General features: G+C 38.9%; 1 protein-coding gene across 1 annotated transcript; it reads left to right on the top strand.

Moving 5' to 3' along the window:
• Positions 1-72: 72 nt before the first annotated feature.
• Positions 73-26,676, top strand: tut7 (terminal uridylyl transferase 7). The gene is given in 32 exon segments (XM_030142584.1): positions 73-767; positions 877-1,007; positions 1,010-1,300; positions 1,473-1,594; positions 1,596-1,628; positions 2,033-2,149; positions 2,341-2,518; positions 2,633-2,721; positions 5,687-5,738; positions 5,841-5,908; positions 6,265-6,393; positions 6,481-6,600; positions 6,699-6,836; positions 8,805-8,826; positions 8,829-8,981; positions 10,802-11,505; positions 13,028-13,178; positions 14,314-14,400; positions 14,518-14,618; positions 14,839-14,896; positions 15,227-15,330; positions 15,498-15,579; positions 15,678-15,799; positions 16,102-16,179; positions 16,261-16,438; positions 18,144-18,191; positions 18,290-18,381; positions 18,466-18,581; positions 18,673-18,872; positions 20,560-20,633; positions 20,731-20,797; positions 25,077-26,676. Coding segments are annotated over 31 exon segments (3,951 nt in total). The 5' UTR covers positions 73-767; positions 877-889; the 3' UTR covers positions 25,136-26,676.

The following is a 26,676-nucleotide window of genomic DNA, read 5'->3' as shown; positions in this document are numbered from 1 at the left end:
AGTATGCCCTCTGTAGACGCGCTAAAGGTATTTTATTTGTTCTAGGTCAGTGTTTATCCTTAACATTTTTGAAGCTGCCCTTAACGCAGCTGCAGTCGGACCGGCTTAACAAAAAGTGTGACATAAACAGCAGTGCTAGCTCCTGCTAGCTGGGCAGCTAGATGGCCTAGCTTGTCGGCTAAATAGCAGTAGCTAATAGTGACGAGCGCTAGCTAGCATGAAGTTAGTGAGTTTTTCCTCAATTTGGTGTGCAGTGCCATTTCATTGACGAGGTTTTAGCAGACAGTGTAATACGTTTTTACATCGGTACTTGTACAAAAAGGAACAAATCATTTTAGTGGCATGTCAGGCTATTAAACCCCGTTAGGGAATTAGCCAATGCTAACAGCATAACAAGCTGTCGAAGTCAACGGATAGCGTTACTGTTAGCCGAGTAACTGGAGCTGCTGACTAGCGTTACATCAGGCGCACACGCCTCCCATAGTTAAACGAGCACTGGAGTTGAGCAACAGTGGAGATATTCGTAGTTAATATGTTTGATATCTTCAGAAGCTAAAATAGTTTTTTACGGAGTCTGGTTTTCTTGATAAAACCGATCGTTTAGTTGCAGTAAAAGTCTTAGTCATGAACTTAAACCGGAAAAAAGTCACATCAAGGCGAAAATGAGCATCGTAACTGCTTGTCTGTTGGGGTGCTAACTGAAACTTTCACTTCTAAACTCCACTAGGAAGACTAAAGGAACCGTGATCGTCCGCAGCCAATTAAGGGTTTGTCACAAGTGTTTACATCGTCATACAAAACGCATGTTGACGCTGGCATGATTAGGGAAGGCCCGTTGTTTAATAATACCCATACTATGAAACTATTGCCTTGCAGATTTAGCTTTACCATGGAAAACTCTGGCAGATCTCACGTGCCAGACAAGGTGGCTGGGACGAGGACAACAACAGGAGAAAAGGCTGAAAGCTGGAGGAACCAGGACCAGGGCCGAGGACAGAACTCAGACCAGAAGGTCAGCAGGGCTGGAAGAGCCAAGCGGGCCCCTATCGGGCCAGCCCACAAAAAGGGAGGCATGGGCCCTTGAGTTATTCCCCTGGTGGACTCAGAGGTGGTCACAGCCCCTTGCAGAGAGAGGACTATCGGTGGTTCTCAGGACCTGAGAATAGTGGGGGAAACCGAGATGATAACTGGAGAGAGCGTCCACAGCAGCATCGGAGGACGAGTCCTCAGAGAGAAAGTCAAAGAGAGGACTGGGAGCAGGGGAGGAGTCCAACCACTGATGGGAGTGCTCAAAAACTGGGTAAGGGTTTGAAATGAAACACTAGACTCAGAATGAAATCTTAACCTTTTAGCTATGAAGGCTTCCTGCCTCTGGTGCAATCACAGTAGTTATGAATAACAATCATGGTGTACACAGCATGTCTGAATATGCCAATGAAACACACTTAATTGATATGTATGTTCTTTTCAAAGGAAGAAACGGAGAAACCGAAATAAGAAGAAAGCTTTTTCTGAAGAGAATAGGGGCCCTGTGATTGAAGAGTCCATTCTCTCCGCCAAAGAGCTGCGCAGCCTATGGCAGGCTGAGAAACGGTCTGAACAGAGATGAGATATACTGTCTAAAGAAGGTACAGGCATTTTGTGTGGGAGCAGTGTCACAAAGCTAGACCTATTTGACCTAATCTTCACACACTGTTAGAGCTGCTCCAAGGTTACAGTATGCAGTAGGTCATCCCCTGTCCACTGTTGGTGTTCACACTTGTCTTGTCATATATTGATGATAAGTGCAATGGTAGTGGGAGGGATGACCATGCCAACTGAAAGTCACCCAGTAGTAGCATAAACTCAGCAGCATATGTCCTGTGAGTAAGACTAGTGTGGTAGCATAAATTATGTGTATATTTCTTTAAGTTGTGTTATGGTTGGGGGAAAAAATACTTCTGCCTATCAGCTCATCTTAGAATATTCTAAAACTAACTGTTTTTGTGGCCTTTGTGTGTTACTTGTCTTTTCCACCTGTAACCTGCTTTAGAAATCCAACAGCAATGCCAGTGCACTTTACACCTGTGCTCTATGTGATGTTCTCCTGGATTCAGTGTCTGATGCTTACAAACATATCAGAGACAAACGTCACAAGAAAAGAGCCAGGGTAAGACTTTCATACAGCTCATATTTACAGAACTGAACATGTACATTTTTAAAAATATGTAATAATATTGCTGTGTTCTGTAGTTGCTAAATGCACCAGATAAAGTATGCTACATAATCATGTTGCTTCTTGTGTGTTGGCACCTATGATGAACACTTGTTTTTTTTTTTGTTTTTTTTTTTGTCCTGTAGGAGAGGCAAGAGCAGGTAATGCTGACTGAGATTGTGCCTCCTGGTGCAGAGCAGATCAGTGCTGTTAGCGCAGCACTAGAGGCTGTTGTCAAGGAACATGGGATGACTGATGAAGATGTAGAGAAGAGACAATGCGTAGTCTATGTCATGCAAGACCTCCTTCTGTCCGTCCTGCCTGGTAAGCCACACATGATCCTCATTCTGAGAGTGGAATTTCTGTTTAGAACACTGTTCAGTTTATTGGGCTGTGCTGAGTAATGTTTTAATGGCATTCCCTCTCTGTCTCTCATAGCGATCAGACTCAGGCTATATGGATCGTCTTGCACAAAATTTGGATTTAAGGATTCTGATGTCAACATTGACATTCAGTATCCACCTCACGTGAGTTAGTGCCAGTAATGTTTTGATTTGTTTCATTTTTCGCAAAATAAATTACTGCCCTCCTCTGCCATTTTTGCACATTTTTGTCATTCTAAACTCTTCAACAACTTGAGCCCTGCTCAAAACTACCAAACATTCAACGTGAGGAGCTGTTCTTTTCAAAGAGCCGTTCAAAAGACGGCTTGTTGTTATATTTATTTGTTATCTTGAAGTCAAACAGAGGTAACTCATTTTTATTATGGAAGCAATCACTGGTAGCAGTTTATAAGATTTGGATCAGAATAATTCAAACCTTACACATTCCACCAAAATATACTCTGTTGGTGGGACTTATTCTCAAATATTGATTCTAATTTCGTTTGGTTTGTGTTTTCATTGTAAACATTCCATAAGGTGGTGCTATATCCTCATGCTGTGACAGTCAGATCATCATTTACATTTTTCCCTCACCAAAAAACTTTGTGGCACAATAAAACCACACAGGCTACAGATAACTTCCATGTAAAACAACTTAACTGTAAAATTTTCCACACAAGAACATTTTAACAGTACAGAAAAAATATAAAAATAATAAATAAGAATAAAATATATAAGTATATAATAAACTAGAATAAAACGAGGACATTGATAAAATGTGAATGCAAAATTGTACTACCCTACATGGTGTTTGTACACCTGAACTACTTTACAAATAGGAGTTGAGCTCCTTGACTCAAATCCACATCAGAACAATGTAAACAATAAGTGTGAACAAATTAACGAGATCCCTGGAATAATAAAGCAGTGCCATCCTATGTGGGTTCTACTGCCTCTCCTTCTTATCCTTTGGCAAATTTGAGTTAAGAAAGACAAGTGATCTGTCTTAGAGAAAACCCTTTCAGATGGAACTAAACAGAGCTTCTATACCATGACTTTAGTAAGACTGGGGTACACCAGGGCCCGGCTTTTCCACCACATAAGGGGATCTTCATTTTACGGGACGGCTGTGGCTCAGGTGGTAGAGCTGGTCGTTCAATAACTGAGAGGTTGGCGGTTCAAGTCCTGCTCTGTCCTAGTCAGTCCGTTGTGTCCTTGGGCAAGACACTTCACCCTCCCTGCCTCCAGTGCCACTCACACTGGTGTATGAATGTTTGGTGGTGGTCGGAGGGGCCGTAGGCACAAATTGGCAGCCACGCTTCTGTCAGTCTGCCCCAGGGCAGCTGTGGCTACAAATGTAGTTTACCACCAGAGTGTGAATGTGAGAACAAATGACTAATGGGTCAACAATGTAAAGTGTTTTGGGTGTCTAGAAGAGCGCTATATAAATCCAATCCATTATTTTAGGAAGACAGCTCAAACTTGGAAATGTCATTAGTCGTTACATGAAGGCAGCATGGACAACTCAGACTCATGGGGCACACAGGTGACGGCAATTTGAATATAAGAACAGCTTGCAACTGCAAATCAGTTCTTATCGTTATTTTAAAAGAGCCGTTCAAAAGACTTGATTCGTTTGCGAACATCACACCTTTATAGAGAATGTGTGGTTATACACTGTAATGGAAGTCAGATAAAAAACAGTCTGGTTTTAATGGAAGTCAATGAGGCATTTTTAGCCACAAAGGTTTCCAAAGGGAGCAACTGACACTACATAAAAAATACTGATGCAGTCAGATCTATTTTGTTAATAGTCTTGGACATATCCAAGACTAATCATCACCAAAGGCTCATCTCCGTACTATTTTTTTATATAGAAAGTCTTAAATGTATTGTGTTGTACTTTGTAATAAGTAATTCAAATAAACTGGCATTTAAAGGGTTAAAATCCTGAAAATGATCGAATGTTTGGTAATTTTTATAGCAGTTTTTCTTCATGTACATTTTTTGCCATGAAGGTGTCCAGAGGGGGGTAAGATCAAGCAACAATTATGTAATCCTACCCAAAAACAGTCAGTGTTGCCAACTTACTGATTTTTCAGATTTTCTTGCAGAGTTTGGAAAGTTTTAAGCCATCAGTGTGCTATACTTTTGTGGTGTTTCTGAGCAAAGAATCATGATGACCTTTTAGCATGTTGCAATACAAGTGGTGTGATAGGAAACTAGGCTCCCTCTCCACTGTTAGAGCAGTCACTTTGTACAAGCTGTAGAAAATCTGCCTTTGTGACTCGAGAATCATTGTTTTTGGAGGAAACTGGGGGGATAAATATGTGACCTTAATTATCCATCTACGCTAAAGATTCTGTTGTTGGAGATGTCATCTTAATACTTAGTCCTTTAACTTGGACAGAGTGGGGAGAGCTGCAGAAAAAAGGCGTGTTTTCAAATTCTGACATTTTTTTTCCCCCCTGATTTCTTCCTCCTGCATCTTTAATGATTTTCTTGTATCTGCTTAGTGACAAATAGAGCATTTTTCTACATGGTTCAGCTCTTTTCCCTTAGTTCAGGATGAGAATGTGTCTCAGGCTCTCTGCACAGACTTTTAATTACTGGAGCAGTAGCTCATTTATTTAACCAGATCAGCTCATGAATAAGCTGGTGACATAATTTACGACAAATGATAAATTCCCTTTGTTTGCCCAGAAACTCCTCAATTATGAACTACTTATGGCTGTTTAATTTGATATTTTGCAAAACAGAGAGTTTGTAAACTCATATGTAAATGGTGATATGATGATGTCACAGAACATGCAAGTTAATGAGACATTTTTTTTTCAAGCAGCTCTTTTGCATCTTTTATGTTGAAGATAAATGGAGATAAACACTGAACACTCTAGCTTTCAACAAGGAAATGTTCAAGTGTCAGGAAAAGTTAGATGGGTGTGAGGTCCAATATTCTGGATGAATCTGCTACAGAATGAGTGTGCTAGAAAATATTAAATATCTTGTTTGGCGAATGTTGTGGTTGTAGGACACTCATTGTTTATATGTCTTTTTTTTATATTGTATTTATGTTGTATAAAGGTTTTGAAATGGAATGTATTCACAGATGCATCAGCCAAATGTGTTGTTGTTGGTCAAAGAGACCCTCTCTGCGAGCCGTGAGTGGTCTTTTACATTTTACACTTGTCTTTTTAATAAATATAAAGTCTTCCACAGGAATGGATAGTATTTAAATTTGTCATGTCTTTTTGTGTTCACAGCTCTCTTCGTTGATCTGGAAGCAGATTTTCATGCCAGGGTCCCTGTGGTCATTTGCAAAGAGAAAAGAGGTGTGTTTGCATTTCATTTGGTCCTAGATATTGTTTAATTTTTCAAATCAAATGTATTGCAAAATGAAGTTCATTTTTGTTTAACTAAACCTCCCCTACAGTTCATCATTTGAAACACTGACCTTAGAAACAAAGATTATATTGTAGCCTGAAGAAACTAATTTGGCAAGATATCCCTTTGGTTTGTCCGGTTTAGCCTTCCAAAGCCCCATGCTATGTCAAGATGATGTTTGAATACATTTTAGAAGGCATCAGTAAATATCTGGTGAATTGAAAAATAGTGAATGTATCCCTTGACGCATGCAGAACGGCATTAAATCACTTCTGAAAACTGAAATGGGTCATTTCCCCCTTCAGTGGCCTGGTCTGCAAAGTGAGTGCGGGGAATGAAAATGCATTCCAAACCACCACCTTCCTTTCTGCCCTCGCCAGTCAAGAGCGCATCCTCCTTCCTCTGGTCGTGGGCCTGAGACGCTGGGCCCAGGTAAGTTCATAGTTGAGGTTGTAACCTATGAGAGGTTTGTTTGTGTAAAATGATTGATGAAATTGATGAGTTTGTGTTTTGACTTAGATTTGTCAGATTGACCGTCCAGAGGAAGGCGGACTGCCACCATACGTCTTTGCTCTCATGGTTATCTTCTTCTTACAACAGCGTAAAGAATCTCTCTTACACACTTATCTGAACCATGAGGTGTGTTTATTTCTATTTACAACCTGAAATCAATTAAAATAAATACCATATTTTTATGATTTGGTGCTTTCTTGAGTAACTTTTTTTTTTTTCTTTAGATTAAGGTGTTTTCACTGAGCAGGTTGTCAGACTTTAGCCTGAGTCATGTAGAGGATGGACATTTACACTGGGTCTACACTCCACCCTCCTCCAAAGAATCATCACAGCAAGCTGAAAGCTCCTGTATAAAGGGAAAGGTAATCGCTTTCAATGATTTACAAAGCATTTTAATAGTCACATCCTCAATTTAACAGAGGACTGTGCTTTTACTTTTCCATCTGTTAACTGCAAACAGTCTTCAAACAGGTGAATCTAAGCTCCCACTAATTTAGAATGGGTTTTAAGGATCAGCCTGCAATTTAAACTGCAGCATTTTCCCATAGCACCATCTGTGTGAGCCACCTCAGTCTGGAACTAAACAAACCTGAATCCATCTGTAGACTCTGCATTAGACGTAGGGTTGGAATCCATCTAACGCAGGTGGTTTTCACATCAGATCCACCTCACTCCAGAACAAAACCTCACAAAATACATTCTATTACTCAGTTTCCCATTAATGATGCAGACCATGGTGGACTGTCATAGTCTATGGTCATGTCCACACAAACAACATCTTTTCCTATCCGATCTTTTTCTTTGTCATTTTCAAAAAGTGCTCCGTAAACAGTAATTTTAGGAAATATCTGCATCCATACGAAACTAATGAAAACAATGTAGTACTGATGCCAGACCCGTATGGAGTGTTGTACTACTCTTGCAAAAAACGGAGGAAAACGACATGGAGCATGTGCATAAGGTTGCTTGGTTCTACCGGGTATGATCCAATATTTCCTCCTGGTTGCCCCTTCTATTTGCCCCCATCCAAGAGCATATAGTGAATATGTTTTCTATGGTTGGTTATTGCTCATTGTAATGAAGAGTAGCCAAGATTTTGATTCAATATTTCCAATAAGCTCAAAGAGCTGTTGTAGTACAAGCACTACTCTGTAGTTGTTGTTATTGTGAAGTGGTGTCTTGCTTCTGGGGTGGAAGGTTAAGAGAGGTGGGGCTGTGACATCGTTTTAGAAATGTTGCAGTTTGGTCGTACAGACATGAAACCGGGGTTTTCAAATTTATCCACTCTGGGACACTGTTTCGAAAAGTCGCGGTTTCAGTGTCTGAAAACGCCTGTTTCATGTTGACAAAAGGCCTATCCGATACAAAACTTTTGTGGATAAAACTATAACAGTCTTCGTATGGACAGGGCCTGTTCCTCCACTGTCGTCTTACAATCAACTGAAAATAGTGTGTTGAACAGTGTCGCATTCAGCCACGTTGCTAACTACGTAAAGTAAATTTGGGGCAAAGCTATCTTTATAACACACAGCAACGTCAATGATGCTTATCATACACACTTTTACAATAAGCAAACAAACAAACAAATAAATAAATAAAAGTGTGTGTGTGTGTGTGTGTGTGTGTGTGTGTGTGTGTGTGTGTGTGTGTGTGTGTGTGTGTGTGTCTGCACAAAATATACAACCAAACCAAGAACCAACAGCCTCTGAAACCAGGTCACAGCTGCAATTGAGAAATGAACCTACCTCAATAAGAGACAGATGAAAGCAACCAAGAAAGACCTTATGAAGCAAACAGCTGATCAGTGTGTTTATTCCTGAGATGCCCACCGGTCAGTTCTTTCTCTGATCACACACTAATTCTCACTGCATCAGCATAACTCTATAATGAGCAACCAACTCCTGAGAAAAAGAACTTCAGTACTTGGAACTTGCCCAAAGCAAAAGGGTGATATTAACAGAACAAAGACCACACAACAACCATGAGATGCAGCAGAGCTTCAAAACAGAACTGAAACTTAATGACATGGTAATGGACACACTGTATCGGTCAGTTATGTTACCTGTGCAAAATTCTAAATACCTTTATAGTAAAATGGAATAATTTTACCATGTCGCTCATAGTATCACATGTTAACCAACAAGTCAAAGCAAGAGGACAATGCAGCAACATAACTTTTACAATTTTATTGTCCAGTCTGAGGCTGAAAAATCAATAATGAGCATAAAAAACCTTTTAAATCTTCTTCACATAAACGCATTACAAACACAAATCTAGAGCTAAGATCATCATAATCATGGTCTTTTATGTGTATCTGACTTTCCCTACAGGTTCCCCTAGTGTTTCAGAGCCCCGCTCCCCTGTGGAGGTCGGTCTCCTGTGGGTTGAAATGCTTCGTTTCTATTCACTGGAGTTCAACGTGGCGGACAATGTGATCAGCGTGCGCACTAGTGCCGTCCTCTCCCGAGAGATTAAAGACTGGCCAAAGAAACGCATCGCTGTAGAGGGTAGGAAGAAGAGTTTTTCTGTTTGGTATATTGAAACAATGCACGCGAGTCCATGGAGGAAATACTCAAATTGAGTAGGAGTACCACTGCAGGTTTTCAGCTTAATTTAAATTATTTGATATACTGTCATTTGTAGAAACTTACAAGCTTGATATTTACACACTAAAGTCCAGTGAACCTGAAATGGTAAAGACAGTCTTTGTAGAAAAGGGCATTACACCTTTTTAACATATCAAAAACATGAGTGGATCAAAACAAGACTTTGTGCTAAAACATGCCTATTACTCATTAAACAGAGGAAAGTAGAAATAAAAACCTGTGTCCTCCTTCAAACAAAGGTCTCATACCATCTGCAGCTGAGAGGAATAAAGGAGTTAAAGTGGTATTTTATCTTAACATGAGAATTTGCTATTTGGTGGAGCTGTTATAAAATCTGAGTCTAATCTTCTGTTTTAAAAGTTGTTAACATTATCCACTAGGTCAAATCTGTATCTAGAAAGTAACAAAAGCTGTAAAATGAATGTGAGGAAGATCATGGAGTGGTAAAGTCAAAGTTGCATTAAATGAAAATTCTCAAGTACCCCAGTCATACGTGAATGCAGAATTTAACTATAAAGACCCAGAGCTACTTTTGTGTCAGTTTCCAAATGAACTTTTCTCTCTATTTATTATCTATTCTATCAAGACTTCATCACATCCCACATTAGTGTCTGGACTTAGTGCATCAATTAGAGTAAATAATCAGCCTTGACAAAAAAACAAAGGAACGGCCTGGATTTAACTAAGCAAGTAGTTCAGATCCTTCCATGGGTCAGTACTGCAGTGGTTCATAATGTTTCAGCTGGAACAGGTTATTGAACTCTAACTGATGAAGTTAAGTGTCCTCCCATGCCTTTAACGTCTAAAAGATTGGACAATGCCAGGATTGATCAGGATCATCAGGTTTTTGACAGAATGGTTCAGGGAGAATGAGACATCATTTTCACACATGGATTCGCCTCCATAAAGTCTGGACTCTAATTTGGGATGTGATGAAGACTTGATGCAGCGGTTGACTCTCCATCATCAATAATCCAAAATTAATGCAACTATGGATGGAAAAAATATTATAAACCTTATTGTGACACTACATAAGCATTATGTGGCAAAAAAGATGTGACAGTGAATGTCTCCTGTAATCAGAACCAAAGGTGGTGCAGTCAAATATTGCATGTAAGACTTTTTTTTTTTTTTGGCCGGGCAGTGTATTATCCTCTGTATTTTGCATTTTTTTTCTGTGAAAATCGGGTATTTTTCCATAATTTACCAATCATATAGATGTTCACAAAACCTCAGAGTAAAGTTGACTTATATTTTTAGAATATCAGAAACAGAAAACTGAAGGAAAAGTGAATTTTTCAGAAAAGATATCAAAACTGAATGTAAAAACACTCATTGATCCAAGTCCATGGGTTTTACTGGTGAATCAAAGTTGTAGAAGGTGAGTGTTCCCACGGTAACTACGGAGCCTCTGGATATCCAGATGGGTCATAACTGATGACCATTAAAAGATGACAAACTGCATTTTACACCAGTTATTTCCAAGTATTGATAGGATTAATGGATCAACAGGTATTAAACAGTTCCATCAGTAGATGGTTTAAGTTGCCAGCAGCTGTTTGGGTCTTTGAGGGTTAAATAAAGGTACTTGGTTACTTTCCTCCACCAGTACTAGTAATGTTATGTGTTAGGGAATATGATTGATTATTTGTGTTATGTGTGTCTAAAAGGCGAACCTTTAAACTGTAGGAATACTTTGTTTGGTATCTATCTCTTTTCAGACCCATTTTCTGTGAAGAGAAACGTGGCCCGTACAATGAACAGTCAGCAGATGTTTGAGTACATTCTCCACTGCATCAAAACAACATATAAATACTTTGCACTGCCACTCAACACGTCGGCTGCTGATCATAAAACAAAAGCACCACATGGACCTGTTGAAGGTGCAGACGCTAAGGATGATACTGAGGAACTCTTTGGCCTGTCAGATTTCAGTCTCCTCACTGTTCAGCCCCAGTCTGCAAGTGAACTCACAACTAAAGAAAATGGTCCTGAAGACGCCGACTGCATCATTGAAGAGGAGGAAATTGAAGAGGACAGCGACTCTGATGATGAAAGGGAGAGGGAAAAAGTGGACCGAGGCAAAAGCAGTCTTTCTGAAGATGAGGAAGATGATGACGAAGATGAGGAGGAGGATGATGATGGTGTCATACGGGCCAGACAACACTTGGATAGCTTCACTACAGAGGATGAGGAGCTTTTTCCAGTGGATGAAATATCAGGGGAGGAGCTCTTGTCTGATGAAGAGGGTCCAGATTTGGACACACCTGGCTCCATGGATGAAGAAGATGAGGAGGTAGAGGAGGAGATCACACCTGCCAGTCCTTCACCTCAGCTCGTAGTGAAAGATAAACCAGGAAATAAAAACCAGAAACGGAACAAACGATCATATGAATTCACCAAGCAAGCTTTTACAAGAGGCAAGGTAAGTCCTTCACAGGGTAGAAAATTAGTATCATTTTAACATAAAATGATGATTTAAAGAGTTGGTAAACCCCCAGGCATTCTTCCTCTGACCTCTACATGTTGAATACCTGTTATTTAAATGGGCTAAAGAAATACAGTCTTTCTATTAATTGTTCTGGTGTCAGCTGATGTTGCACAGATAGAGATGAACCAGAGGGTTACCGTCTTCAGTCCTTTACGCACTGGAAGCCTGATGAATAAATGACAGAAATGCAAAATATGCACCTTCAGATATTTCACATCAAAATGACTCACAGTGGCTGCGATAAAAGTTGGCAACAGTTGACACTTACTGAATAAACGGTTTGAATATATTTGCGCCATTTTACAAAAAAGGTGATTCAGCATCACTTCAAGTCTCATCTGCACCCTTTGTACAAGACATAAATGTGTTTGATTGACATGAGGTCCACATTACAGACAGTCCATGCCACTCTGGTAGCTGTTACTTTTGTTGATGGTACTCCACACTTTGTCCTTATACATCATTATCTTTTATGTATTTTATACTCAACACAGGTGCTAGGAATCAACACTACTCTATTATGGTTGTCACATGGTGTTGGTGTCAGATAAACAATTGAGCTATGCCTTTATTTGGCCGGCCAGGGCTCAGGAGGTAGAGCAGGTCATCCAAGAACCGAACAGTTGGTGGTTTGAATCCCACTCTGTCCTAGTCATGTGCCATATGTCCTTGGGCAAGACACTTCACCTATCTTGTGAGTGTCATGCACACTGGATGTATGAATGCATATGAATAGTTTGGTGGTGGATACAAATGAAGTTTTCCACCACCAGAGTGAGAATGTGAGAGTGAATGAATAATGGACCAATAATGTAAAGCTCTTTGGGTGCTGTGAAAAGGGCTATAGAAATCTAATCCATTATTATTTATTGAAGCTGTGAAAACTCAGAAAAAATGACCTTTTTCCATAAAAATAAAACATTTTTTTACTAGATAATATTTACCAATGACAAACAATAGCTCGCAAAAATGAGGTACAAAGTAAATTTTAAAAACTCTCCGGTATGTAAAGTTCTTTCCTCAAGCACTTTACTAAAAGTGAACTGATAGTGTATGTCTTTGCTCTTTCATTTGTTTCTCTTCATTCTCTTCTCTTCACTGCTCTGCCATTTTTATCTGTGGTGTTGTTTTTGTTGGTTTGCAGCTTAATTTAAACAGAAGCTGCATCTGTGTCTGGTACAAACTCCAGTGTCACTGGACACATGTTCATTAGCTGTGATACAAAACTAGTTAATTCCAAATGATTTTGGTGTTTACAAATAAACATCGAGGTTACCAACAATAAACCAGTGAATGAATCCTTTTGCTTTTGTTACCTTTAACCTTCTGTAACTGCATTTTTAAGTTTTTTTTTTTCTGTGGTCATCAGGAGTTTACCGACACTTTAAGTTTTAAATGTTGAATCTGTGGCAAAGCAGCCTGTTTTTAAGTTAAAGTCTGTTCAATCTTTTCTCAGTCCCACACGGTTGTGTGCAGTTTATGCAAGCGAGATGGTCATCTGAAGAAAGACTGTCCTGAAGATTTCAAGAAAGTGCAGTTACAACAACTGCCTCAAATGACACCAGAGTTTCTGAGGATCCTTAACCAAGTTTGTGAGCAGTGCTACTGTGAGTATTATGTGTTGGCATAAGTCTGGTAGAGTTTCATACGGTCTTTCATACACAGCTATTGCAGATAATTCATTTGTCAAGCCAGGGGTAGTTGTTTGTTTACCTGTTTTACTAGTTTCAGCTACTTCCTGTAACCTTCGTCAGGAGTGTCACAATGATCTTGCTGTGACGTGACGAAGGCTACAGAAAGTAGCTGAAACTAGTAAAGCAGGCAAACAAACAACTACCCCTGGCTTGATAAATGAATTATCTACAATAAATGTTAGCATAAGTGTTTTGTACATAGACATAAAAAGTCTACATACCTCTGCTAAATTTTCAGAATTTCAAAAAAGTGAAACGAAGGTTATGTCAGAGCTTTTTTCAGTGCTATTGTGAAATTGAAACCTGTATGGTGAAGGTGAATTATATCTTTTTTTTTTCTACAAGGAATACTGAAATTTTGTAAACCGTTCCATAAAATACAGTTCTTAAGCTAAAAGATGAGCCTATTTGAGAAATGATAGGTGAAACTTACATGTTTGACACTGTTCACTTTGGCTTGATCTGGCCCTAAAGTGACTCATAATATTCAACTTTTCCTGACTACTACTTATATGAAGTATTTTGTGCTTGGAGCTCGTATTTCTGAGCTTAACTCCGTTTTTAATCTGTCATATTGGTTATAATATACTGATGTCTGCTTTAAGGTTTCAGGTGGGTTTTCTGTAAAAATCCCCACCTTCATTGTGTAGACAGGGGTCACCAACCCTGGTCCTCGAGGGCTACTCTCCTGCATGTTTTAGATGTTTCCCTCTTCCAGCACGCCTGACAGTCGTTATCAAGCTTCTGCAGAGCTTGATGATAGGCTTATCATTTGAATCAGGTGTGTTGGAAGAGGGATACATCTAAAACATGCAGGATAGTAGCCCTTGAGGACCAGGGTTGGTGACCCCTGGTGTAGACCTTTGTTCCCCCCTCCTGCTCCTCTACAACTGTAACAATGTTCCACATCCATGTCCAACACAAACTCCATATAAACACACATATTTACCTAGAGCAACTTTGAAGGGCCCAAACAACTGTGCAGGAGGAAAAAACCATCACTCAACATGATCAATGGTAGGAGTGTGTAATTCTGTGTCTCTTTTAGTGGACTTTGCTCCAGATGAACTCGAAGTGGGCGTAAGGGAGCACATTCTGCAAGACGTGGAGATCTTTGTCAGACGACAGTTTGCAGGTGAAGTAAACCACTCGTTTAGCTTTGAGCTACCAGGATGATGAAATGTCCATTTTCAAATGAAAATGAGAATTGGGAGGGAAATGTACAAAACTGTTGTGTGTTTTTGTTTTTTAGGGGCAAGGCTACAGCTCTTTGGATCATCCAAAAATGGCTTTGGCTTCAGGCAGAGTGACCTTGACATCTGTATGGTGCTGGAGGGACAGGACAGCATAGGTGTAAGTTATTTCATTCCATCTCTGGGTTAATTTAACCTCCAAAATGTGTATATTGTGGGGAAAAATCTATAAAAATTAGGTTTGAATATAAGTTTAAATTTGGATCAACGTTTCTTCTAATTACCATTAAGTCAACCTGTTGGAGGAGAAAAACAAAACTGATGTAATTGGTGAAGTCATTTGTTGGTGTGATCTAATGTTTTCTTTGTTTCTGTCAAAGGATGCTGACTGCATTAATATCATTGAAAGCCTGGCAAGACTGCTAAAGAAGCACCCAGGTTAGGAAAACTAGAGTCTTGTTCATGGTAAAAACATCTTATGTGATGTTCATATGGCTTTGTTTTTGGAGTAAATGGTACTGAATCATTTAAGATAAGAATTCATTGATCCCACCACGGGATGTGTGAAATGTCACAGTTGGTAGCAGCCACATTAAAAAAGAGGATTAAAAAAAATAAAGTGCAGAAAGAAATTTGAAAGAAAATGTTAATATAAATGAAGTATTCTATAAATTAACACACTGCTGGTCAATGTAACTGTCAAATTGGATTGTGCACAGAATTTAACTTTAATGCTGAATTTGTTTTCACACCTGTAACACTCTCCAGGTCTGAAGAACATCCTACCCATCACCACAGCCAAAGTCCCCATTGTCAAGTTTTACCATGTTCAGACTGGTCTGGAGGGAGACATCAGCCTCTACAACACACTGGTATTCAGTTCACTGTTAATTTTCCATCCTGATAATATGCTAATTCTTGGCTTCTTTTTTACATAATCGATCAATTGGAAAAAAATAATAAAAATTCAGACTAGTCCATGAACAGTGTCAGCTTTGTCTCAGAACATTTTTTCAAGATGAGCTTTTTTTCTCCTCAGGCCCTCCACAACACACACCTGCTGGCATCTTATGCTGCCATTGACAAAAGAGTGAAGATTCTGTGTTATGTCATGAAAGTTTCGCCAAGGTGAGACAGCTGTACACCCATACACATGTGTGTGAAGTCATAATAATGCAGATTGTGTATTTACTTTGTGTATTACCATGATGTTTTCCCCTCTCATAGATGTGTGACATTGGGGATGCGTCCCGTGGCAGCCTCTCCTCTTATGCTTATACCCTCATGGTGCTCTACTTCCTTCAGCAGAGGAACCCACCAGTTATCCCTGTACTGCAAGAGGTACTAACATTAACTAGAAGATACCATTAGGCTCTTGAGTTTTACTTAAGTAATGGCAATATCACTTTTTTTTTTTTTTTTTTTTTTAAACATATGTACTTTTTTATTTTAACAGTAGTTATAGAAATAAATAGATTTTACACAATGATTCTTAAAATGCAGGCTTGTACTGCCTTTATTTTTATATTTTACAAATCCTGTCATGCAGCTCTAAAAGCATTCATTAAGATGGAGCTGATTACAGTTTTTAGCACTTGTTGCTGTAATTTCCCCTTCCCTCTATCTGTAACCTTTTGCTGCAGATCTATGATGATGAGAAAAAACCCAAGGTACTTGTGGATGGTTGGAATGTCTACTTCTTTGATGATTTAAAAGCACTGGTGAGTATTTTAACCTAGTTTGTGTATGCATGTCTATAAAAACGATGGCGTCATAATAACGTGTCATGCTTGGACTTGCAGCCCAGTCGGTGGCCACACTTTGGACAGAACACTGAGACGGTGGGGGAGCTGTGGCTCGGCCTGCTTCGCTTCTACACAGAGGAGTTTGACTTCAGAGAGCATGTGGTCTGTATCCGGCAGCTCGCCCGACTCACTACCTTCGACAAGCAGTGGACATCCAAATACATTGTCATTGAAGGTCAGTACGTGTCATTTAAAGCTGCGTATGATTTTCGTCATCAATTTTTCATCAAATATGTAAAACCCGAGTCATAGCCTAAGCATCACGAATCTCTAAGTCTTTTCGTGGTTACTCACCTGAATCTCTTCCCTCACGGTGAACAATTTCGAAGTGTACTCCACCATAAATGATATATTTGTTACAAACAGAGCCACTAGGTCACTCGGGCATTTTCTGAAATTTGTCGAGACTTGCACTGTGGGAAGCGGAGCTCCACGCAGCCGCATTATGGCCGCAGTGGCAACAACATGGAAATGGCTTGACTGCCTCTTGCTACTGCAGCTGCATGGAGCTCTACTTCCCACAATGCACTTCGCGACATGTGTACTGTTGTGTAGATTTTCTGGTATAGTAGGAACCATGACATTTAGGGTACTGGTCCACATTAATGTTTAAATCACAGCCCTATGTTGTAAACGCCTCCCTGTAACTCACTCACTCATTCTGTCCTCTGGTCAGGCTGTGAAAGTACAGGCTGTAGCCGACGCTATTTAGTGTAATTCATTACTTATGGGACACATTTTAATTTCAAAGAGCAGCAGACTATCAACTGACCTCCCAGTAGCATAACACAAGGAAGTGGGTTTAATGCAGAAGCTGTAGCAGACGCTGGAGCCAGGTCAAACCCACCAATAGAAACTCTTCTCTCATCCATCACCGTAGGACCTGCCCATTAAGTGCAGTTTAACTCACAAGCAAAACTTTTGAACTCGCAAACAAAGAGGACTGGTTTCTAAGCAAAATTATCCTTTTTTTGATTACCACTTACTGTCTTTTGCTCTCAAATCTCTTTTTTTGGTTGGGAATCTATTCTATTTGATTGATGAATAAAGAAACAAATCTCTCCATAGTGAGCAGGTTCTGTTCACAGTATTGTGTGAAAACTTTCTTTGGTAGATTACCCACAGTATTTTAATCTGTCAAAATGATGGACAGCCTTCAGAATTTTCCGTTATCTTTTAAAAAAAAAAATCTGTCAGTGATGGAATATTTTCAGTTAATGGGAACTCTGGTTTGGATATATTTTCAGTATGGACTACAACCGCTGCTGCTGACAAACAATTATGGCTTATGTACTCGGGGAAATGTTGGTTGAAAGTCTTACATGTGCTGATGTCGTGACGTAACCAGTTATAGACGTAACAAATTAAGCTGGAATTAAAACGGGTTGTAGAAATCCACTTGATTTTTGCCAGAATTAATATAAAGAGCTTTTCAGCACCTGGAGGTTTCAAATTCAAACTGTATGAAACTATTGGGGTCCAAATACACAAATAAATGAAGCAAAGACTAATAAAAGTGGGTTTAGCAAAATATGACCACTTTAAACACTGTAGCTTTAAGTCTTGCTTTTAAATGTATGTTCACCAAAAAAGTAATGGACTCAGTAATCAGACATTGAAAAACTACAAAACCAACATAGGAACCATAAACGCTAATGTCAGCTGTGCATCCTGCTCAGGACCAGACACCCACAGTGTGTCAGTGTGGAATGCACACTAACTAAATATCTTCCTCTATACATAATCTGGGTAAAACTGTTTCGAACTGTTACTTTCATAGAACATAGACAAGTGAAACTGAATGAGAAGTGGTGTGAAAAGGGTCTATTCAGATAATTCCTGGACAACTGTTATTTTCTTCTTTTGTGTTCATGTTGCAGATCCATTCGACCTGAATCATAATCTTGGTGCTGGCCTTTCAAGAAAAAGTAAGTTACACTTATATGTGCTTCTATTCAACTTTTTCTTGTCCTCCAAATATCTTTTCTCTTAGTCTCACTTTTCTTTGTTAATCGTCATTAAACAGTGACCAACTTCATCATGAAGGCCTTCATTAACAGCAGAACAGTATTTGGCACGCCGGTCAAAGTCTTTCCTCCAGAGTACCCCACTATGATGGTTGGTATTTGCCTTCTAGACACCAAATATGCATCGGGTTGGCATTACCTATTCACTAACTTTGTACCTTATCATGTGTTCAAGGAGTATTTCTTTGACCCTGAAGTTCTCACTGAAGGAGAGGTGGCTCCTAACGACCGCTGCTGCCGCATCTGTGGCAAGATCGGACACTTTCTGAAAGACTGTCCCATGAAGAAGAAGTGGGTTCTTTGACAGGACATGTTTGAATCTGTTTGTGTCAGGCTGATGTGTATATATTGTATGAGTAATGCTGTGGATAATTGTGGTCAGGTCCAGACACAGACGGGACCCAGAGAAAAGGCCCGAGATGCAGCGAGACCAAACGGGCCCAGGAGAGGACGCCAAGGAGCCCATCAAACACAAGAATGAGCACTGGAGGAAAAGAGATGCACTGGAAATGCGCTGCTGCTACCTGTGTGGATCAAGTACCCACATCAAGAAGGACTGTCAGCAGTACCGAGGCCCTGCAGGTCCACACCACCTCCCCCTTTAATACTGCCTCTATCAGACACATCACATGCATACGTGATGCCAACTTAGCACGTTTTGTAGCTAGATTTAACAACTTTTCAGATACCCTAGCAACTTGTTTTGTTTGGGTTTTTATCAAAAAGCCTGTAGTAACAAATTTAACTACTTTTAACATTAACTTGTAATCTTTTCTCATCTTTGCAAAGTGACTCAAACCCTAAAACTCACCCATTTTCCTGTAAATGACACCAAATGATTTCCTGTGTCCCAGTCATATAAACTCAGTATAAACTCACGGTCTGTCTGTAGATGGAAAAGTCAGTGTTTCACACTTATGCTCCTTTTCCACTGCACCTCTCCAGCACAACTCGACTCGACTCCACACTGTTTTAGTACTTCTCACTTGGGTTGTACCTGGTAACCGTACTTTTTTTTCGTACCACCTTTGGCGAGGTTCTATCTGATCTGAGTCTGCACTGAAATTTCACTGCCAACCCCTAATTGGTCACAGGGAGTGTTGTCGCACATGCTGGTCTTCAGCATCATACTTCTGTATGGCTTTCATGACTTTCCTTTGCTTTTCAAGCGTGTTTCGTCTCGCCACATATCCGTTTCTGGCTCTCTCTCGTCTCACCTCTTCTGTGACAAAAGCCACAGACCAAGCAACAGGTGCAGCATCACCTCGGATGTCATCCACTGTCGTTACTGTTCGCTGAGTGAGACTAAAAACGACATCACGACAGTTTTGACTCCGCTGACCACACCCATCTCATTCGCGCCGAGGTGATACCAATTGCAGTGGAAAAGCGACAGCATTGTACCAAACCTTGTAGAGTCCGTTGAGCCAAGCTGAGCTGGTACCATGCAGTGGAAAAGCAGCGTAAGACACTTGTTGGTATATTTAGTGATTTTTCAGACCCCTCTAGAGGACTGTTTATCCAAAAAGACACTAGTGACAAATCCTTTCCCTTTTTCTGGTGTTATTGGAGACTTTTGGAGACTCTGACGTGAAAACACGTATGGTCGTTTGTCTAAAACAAATCACTGAATATAAATCAGTCCCACTGACATTGTCAGTTTTCTCTATTGTCTCTTTTTTGTCCATTTCGATTGTTCATGTCAACAGGAACATTTACAACCAGAACATTTGTAATTTCAGTTTTATTGTGACTTGTCATCTCCTAAGTGGACTGTAAGGTTAAAAACCAAACCAAACTGAAGAAAATGAAGAGAAAAACTAAACCAATAAATCAATAACTAACTTCAGGTAACTAGTCCAGAGTGTCTCTTTTGGGTCACTTTAGCCGGTCCCCAAGCCAGATAAAGGAGGACGGTTGGAATTGGGACATTAAATAAAAACTAGAATTGACAGAGTATAGTTCATTTGGAATTCTAAACATATTTAGGCTATTTTTATTCTCACTTTTTGTCTTTAATACATGTTATTCCTCTGTCCTCGTCATTACAATTACTTGAACATTTACAATTATGCAAATTAGGTGATGTTGTCATTTCGTAACTTCTAGTGACTTTTTGGACAGAAAACGGATACTTTAATACTGAGGAGTTGGACATAATCCATACAAATAGCAGATTTTGTTTTTTGTTTTTTTTTTAAAGTGTAAGAGCTTAGTTTTCTTTTAGTCTGTTGCTTGGTTTTAATTTATACCGGTTGTTGTTTGGCAGGAAATATGAAGATGGAGAACTTTCCCTCTTCTTCTTCTGGCCACTTGAGAAATTTGAGAGAACGAGAGAAACAGGTAGGCTTTTCTTTTTTTTTGGTCAGATTTTTGTTAATCCCTTGACAATATGGCAGCCACCAAAGGACACACTCTGTGCTTGTGCCTTTTTGACTAGGGTTCCCCCATACAAGAAGAGAAGAAGAAACGGAAGCAGCAACATGTGATATTGAGTCCGCAGGCAGGTATGTACATATGAATCCTACTCAGCCTGAGCCTTCAATTTACACTGGTGTGAAAGTGCAGATGTTTAAGTAAAACTGTGAAGTCATTACTGTTGAAAAACCAAGGTAAAACAGACTGACGCACAACAGAACAAAAAAAAACAGAATTTTCACCATATTGTCATCTTGTTTGGTGCAGGAAGAGACGGTAAAACAGGCTTCTATGGGAAGTGTTTGCATGAAGAAAAAAAAATTATGAAGTTCACTTTTCCACCAAACGCAGTAACATTAGACTTTCTTAATTCAACCATGGGGAAATTTCACATTTGACAGCAGCAAATACAAATCTAAAGTGCAGGAAGACAGAAAATAAGCTAAAAAGATACAGGTGTGAAACATGAAATCTAAAGAGAAAACAGAAATCTGCTGTTTATATGAATATTTATATAAATTTAGATTAGACATAACTAATATATACATATTTACAATATAGGTGCACATGGTGTGATATTGGGGGGGTCAAGATAAAACTGATTTCCTGTTTACATTTTTGACTCTTCTTATTTACAAACACTAACAATGTATTCAAAAATAATAATGATAATAATAAACAGTTAAAAGATATCCCAACATTCCACAAAATGTTTGGGAAACCGAAGACCATACACCAAACTTTACATAAACATCTCCTAAAGGACCAGATTCCATATAAACTTTACACCATTTACATACATCAAATATGAGTCATTTGCATATTAGTTTAGCCTTTTTATATAAACATTCCCCTAATCCTCATTTTCAACAAAAACAAATGCACTGAATATTTCTGGCCTTTGCTTAGTTGCACCACGTCCTCCTGTTGGACCATGTCCTCTTGCTGTGTTTGATCTTTAAATAATATATGGACATCTAGTTATTTATCTATTTATGAACATATGTATTTATTTATTTCATACAAAACCCTAATAAAACAGTGTGTTACCTCTGTCCCCGCTGGCGTTGGGGAGCTGAGAACCACATCTGTGTTGGATCTGCTCCATGTCCACAGTCCTAATCTGAAACTCACTCTGTTTAAAAGATGACAAAGTCCTTTGTCTTCTCCCATGTCCGGTTGTCTGTCTTCTCCTATAGGTTCTAATGTTAACATGTAATTATAAGTTGATATTTTTAAACGCAAGTTATTTAATAATTAAAAAAAATATAATTTATAATTACATTGACACAATTTAATGAAAATGACTTAATAATTTGTCCAACAAATTGCACACTCTTGTCAGGATTTGCACCTGAAGTCTTCCACCCAGAGGATGGATGTGTTACTGTTACACCACAAGAGTTGTGTTTTTGTTTTTTCTTTGTTTTTGTGTTTTGTTTGTTTGTTTTTTTCACAAACATCTTAGATTCAGAGGATGTTTTTGGTTGGGGGGGGGGATTAACACAAGCACCTGAAATTCAGCTGATGTTTTTTTTTTTTTTTACAACAGCTTGAATTTTTTTTTTTTCCTTAAGTTACATTGGCAACTATATTTTTACATGTTTCCAACCTGCAAATGATTGATTTGTTTGTGTATGAAAATGTCAGAACTATTAACTGTTAAGGAACACAACACTTAACATAAAACAAGTGTTCACCAACAAATATTGTCATTTTTACTAACATTACACATTTTTACAATGTCCATTCTGAGATGGTCTGACGATACTGAACCAGTACACGTCACGTTCAGTCTTTTCACAATTCAAACACAAACACTCACATAGCACAGAAAAGGACACAATAAAACATGTATATATGTTAATTTTTTTAACTTACTCTTGGTGTCACGAACAAAACAAACTGCCGGTAAATTAGGTCACCTCAGTATGACAACTGAGCACTTAAATGTTTGAACAAAGTTGTCAACCTTGTACTGTAGCCATCCAATCAGAGGTGAGCTTTGCACGGCAGCCAGAAGGTGTAGCATATCCTCAGCACATGTCACCAATCAGGGAGCTGTCCGCTGAAGCACGATTTCTCAGAATCTGACAGGTTCTTTTGCTCCGCTTGTTGGCAACGTTTGGACCTGTGTTAGGATCTCGTTAGGAATTGTTGGAGATGTGTTAGGACTTTGTTCGGAACAATGAAGCTGTCCAATGCTGCAGGGTGAATGTCCACTATAAATGTCTCTTTATATCTTCCTCCCGTCTGTGATTGTCTCCGTGTCCCTCTGTTTCCACACGGCCACTGCTGTCTCCCTCATCTCCGTGTCCGACCCATGTCCCTCTGTTTCCCCGTGTCTGTGTCCCTCATCCACTATTTCTCAGTTGCAAACTCGAAAAGGTCCCTCTGAAGTTTCATCCTACCTTGAATTGTCGGAGTCTGTGTCCATTTTCAATCTTTAAGGCTTTTGAAACTGCATTGAGCTGGCATTTTCCCAAAGTGAATGGTGTTTTATACGTTGCTATGGGATACAGGGGATTGAGTTCAAAAACTTTACAACCAGTCCTTCATTTTTCTGGAAAACCTTTCTGTTTTCTTTTTTTGGACTAAGGAAAGCAGTTCACCTGATCCACAACAGCGCCAACTACAGTATAATAGTGAAAACACAGAGTGATGGAATATCTGGTCAATGGCAGGGAAAGAGTCAACACACTGAACCGAAAAATAACACAAAAAACATGAAACCAGAGCAGGGTTATTATCGTTAACGAAAACTAACGAAATGACGAAAACTAGAATTGAAAAAACATTTTCGTTAACTGAAATAAATAAAAACTATAATTAAAAGAAAAATAGTTAACTAACTGAAACTGTTTTGTGTGTTTACAAAACTAACTAAAATGTATAAAAATTATGGATAAAATTCCTTTGGTTTTCGTCTTTGTAAATGTCAGATTGATTTGAAATGGATTTATTACATTTGAGCAATTAGCTAGTGGCACCATACGGTACTTCACGGTCCGTCACTTCTCCTCACTTGTCGTTTAAAGTCATCCCCACTCTACCTGGAAACATGGAGACTAAAGTTGGGAGAACGCAGTAGAGTCCTGTCTGGGATTTATTTGAATACGACGGCGAAGATATGAAAAAATAAAACTAAACTAAAACCAAGCATTTAGAAGAAAATGAAAACTAATAAAAACTAGCAAACCTGCTCCAAAAACTAATTAAAACTAACTGAATAGAGAAAAAAAGTCAAAACTAAATAAAACTAAACTATAATGAAAAATCCAAAGCTATCACAACCTTGAACCAGAGTAGGAAAAGGTTAAAGTCACACAGGTGAGGTTGTGCTGAAAAATAACAAAGCCAAAAGTCAAAGTAAACAGTGTTTTAATTCTAAATATCCAGGCAAAAACAGCCAAGATACATTCAGACTCTGAAGAGTAAAGACATTTCCACATTTCCCTCAGGATTTGGTGTTTTTATTTTACTAGACGCTCTACATCCCACGTCTTATTCTTATTCTAATTATTCTGGAGATGTCAGGCTACGCCATACAACGACCCCTCTGAAAATCCAAAACTACCCCTTTTTATATTCATCATTATGATTGTAAATAAAGCAGGTCCAGCGGCACCGATCAGAATGAAGGTGTGTAACAGTAGATGTTTGATCTAAACCAGGGGTGCAGACCAGAACTCATTTTCTTTCAGGGGCCACATTCAGTCCAATTTGACCTCCAGTGGGCCGGACCAGTAAATTAATAGCATAATAGCCTATAAATCATGACAATTCCAAAGTTGTTTATATGCAAAAAATGATTAAATTATGAAATCATTTACATTTTACAAACTATCCAAACAAAAAAGATGTGAATAACCGGAGAAAACTGAAATTTCTGAAGAAAAATAATAAGAAAAATTTGATCAATATTATGCCGCAATTTAGGATTTATACGTGCATTACAGATCAGATCTACCAAGACACAAAAAGGGCAGAATATTGTTAAAATTACACATTTTTCTGTAGACATTTCAGGTTGTTCATATTTGTTCAGGTTATTGACATTTGACTATTAAAGGATATCAGAGTTTAATGTTCTTTGCAGTAAATCAAAGAGAAGAAATTGGAGTTGACATTATTTATAGGCATAACGTCATATCTTTTTTCACATTACACCAAGAACAACATTTGGAGTCATTATTTCTACGTTATTATGCTATTATGTTCAAGTTTGACACCCTCGACTGTTAATATCTTCTGCACTTTGCAAAGCGATCCCGCGGGCCGGATTGGAACTTTTGGCGGGCCAGTTTTGGCCCCCAGGCCGCATGTTTGACACCTGTGATCTAAACCCAGTGTGTGTGTGTTTTACAGGTAGTTTAGCCTGTCGAAATATGGGTCGCTCTGGTCCCAGGAAGAGTCCGGTGGAATAAACGGCAGCTGTTTGGAGACACGAGCTGCACAGACCACATGGTGTTCTACCACACAACCGGAGTCCAGACCCCCCCACCCCTTAAATCTGAATGGGACTGTAGGGCTGATAGGAGCCCATTAAAAGCCAAAGCCAGGACGCCTTGACTTGAAGCCAAATAGGGCCTTTTTATGTGTGTGACTGTGTTGTTTTATTTTGTTTTGTTTTTTTTTTCCCCCCCTAACACCCTCCTCCTCAGAGGAGCTTTTTAAAGTTTTAATTTTAACCAGACAAGCCATTTTGCATCCACCTCTCGTCATTGTTTACCTACACTGCCAGTCAACTTCTTTTAACCCATTACATTTCAAATAATTTCAGTGTAAATTGGTGTCAAAACTACAAAATAAGAGAAATGGGTATAAGTAAATTGAGAAATGTCTGTTTTATAATGCTAAATGGCTTAAATCTTTGAAAGCTTTATTATAGATTTCAGTCAATGGTCTCTCAGGAGTTACCCTTTTAACACTGTATAGGCACTGGTGACAAAAAAAAAAAAAACACTGCTGGTTGTACAAGTGAAGCTCACATTTTTCAATTTACCCACGTACCTCCTGTTTATTTATTAAATGACAAGGTTTTATGAAGAATTTTTTGTCCAGAGTTACTTGATTGTTTAAAAAAAGACCTAAGTTGTGGAGTCATGAATGGCAGTGTACTTATTTGTAATGGCCAGGATTTGTTTTTATTTTTAACTTTTTTATGAATTTGTTTTAATTCTCTGCACTGAAATCCATCAGTCTCTTTTCTTTCTTGCAGCATTGAAAGCAGCTCCACCTATGTCTGTGTGCTTTTGTCTGTTAGAAGAACCATGCTGTTGGTATATTTCAGGATCATTGTTTTAATTTTGTTGATCCACATGGTTTTATAGATGCTGCCCCAAACTGCCTGTAAGTATGAACTGAAGTAATAGTAAAAATTAACTTTTTTTTTTTTTTTTTTTTGCTAACCTGGTGTGTATATATCTCCAAACAAGCTAGGTGTTGTGTTGTAAGTTAAGTGGACGAGCACATGGTGAGCCAGTTTCATGTAAACCAGATAAAGTAATCCAGTTCAGTTGATGGCATACACTGCTACAGTCTCTTACAGATTAACTAGAGGTAATCTCAGTTGAGTGGGAAGAGAAATATATTTATCGTCTCAAGGCTACGTTTAGTTATGTTGGTGCCACAGATTTGTAGCTGCATGGTCGGGGCCCACGCCCGTGAAAAAATTTGCTGCTAATTGATGTCTGAAAGACCTGCTTATCCTTCAACTTCAAAAATGGCTTAATTGTTGTCTTAATATGGTTGAATTTTATTAAAAAAAAGTTGTGTTTTTGATGGTATTGTAACTTTTTTTTTTTTATTTTAGTTCATCAAAATGCTTTCTTCAATGCCAGCCTTAAATATTATTTTTGTGCTGGCCCCTAATGGGAAATTTAATTTGTTATTAAAGAACCCTGATCCTGCCAGGAAAGGCTTGCATTGCAATTTATGTCTCAATCAATTAAACTTAAGTCAAATC

This window comes from Sphaeramia orbicularis, chromosome 9 (genome assembly GCF_902148855.1).
Source record: "Sphaeramia orbicularis chromosome 9, fSphaOr1.1, whole genome shotgun sequence".
Taxonomy (NCBI): Eukaryota; Metazoa; Chordata; class Actinopteri; order Kurtiformes; family Apogonidae; genus Sphaeramia; species Sphaeramia orbicularis.
This window is presented reverse-complemented; position numbering and strand designations above follow the sequence as displayed.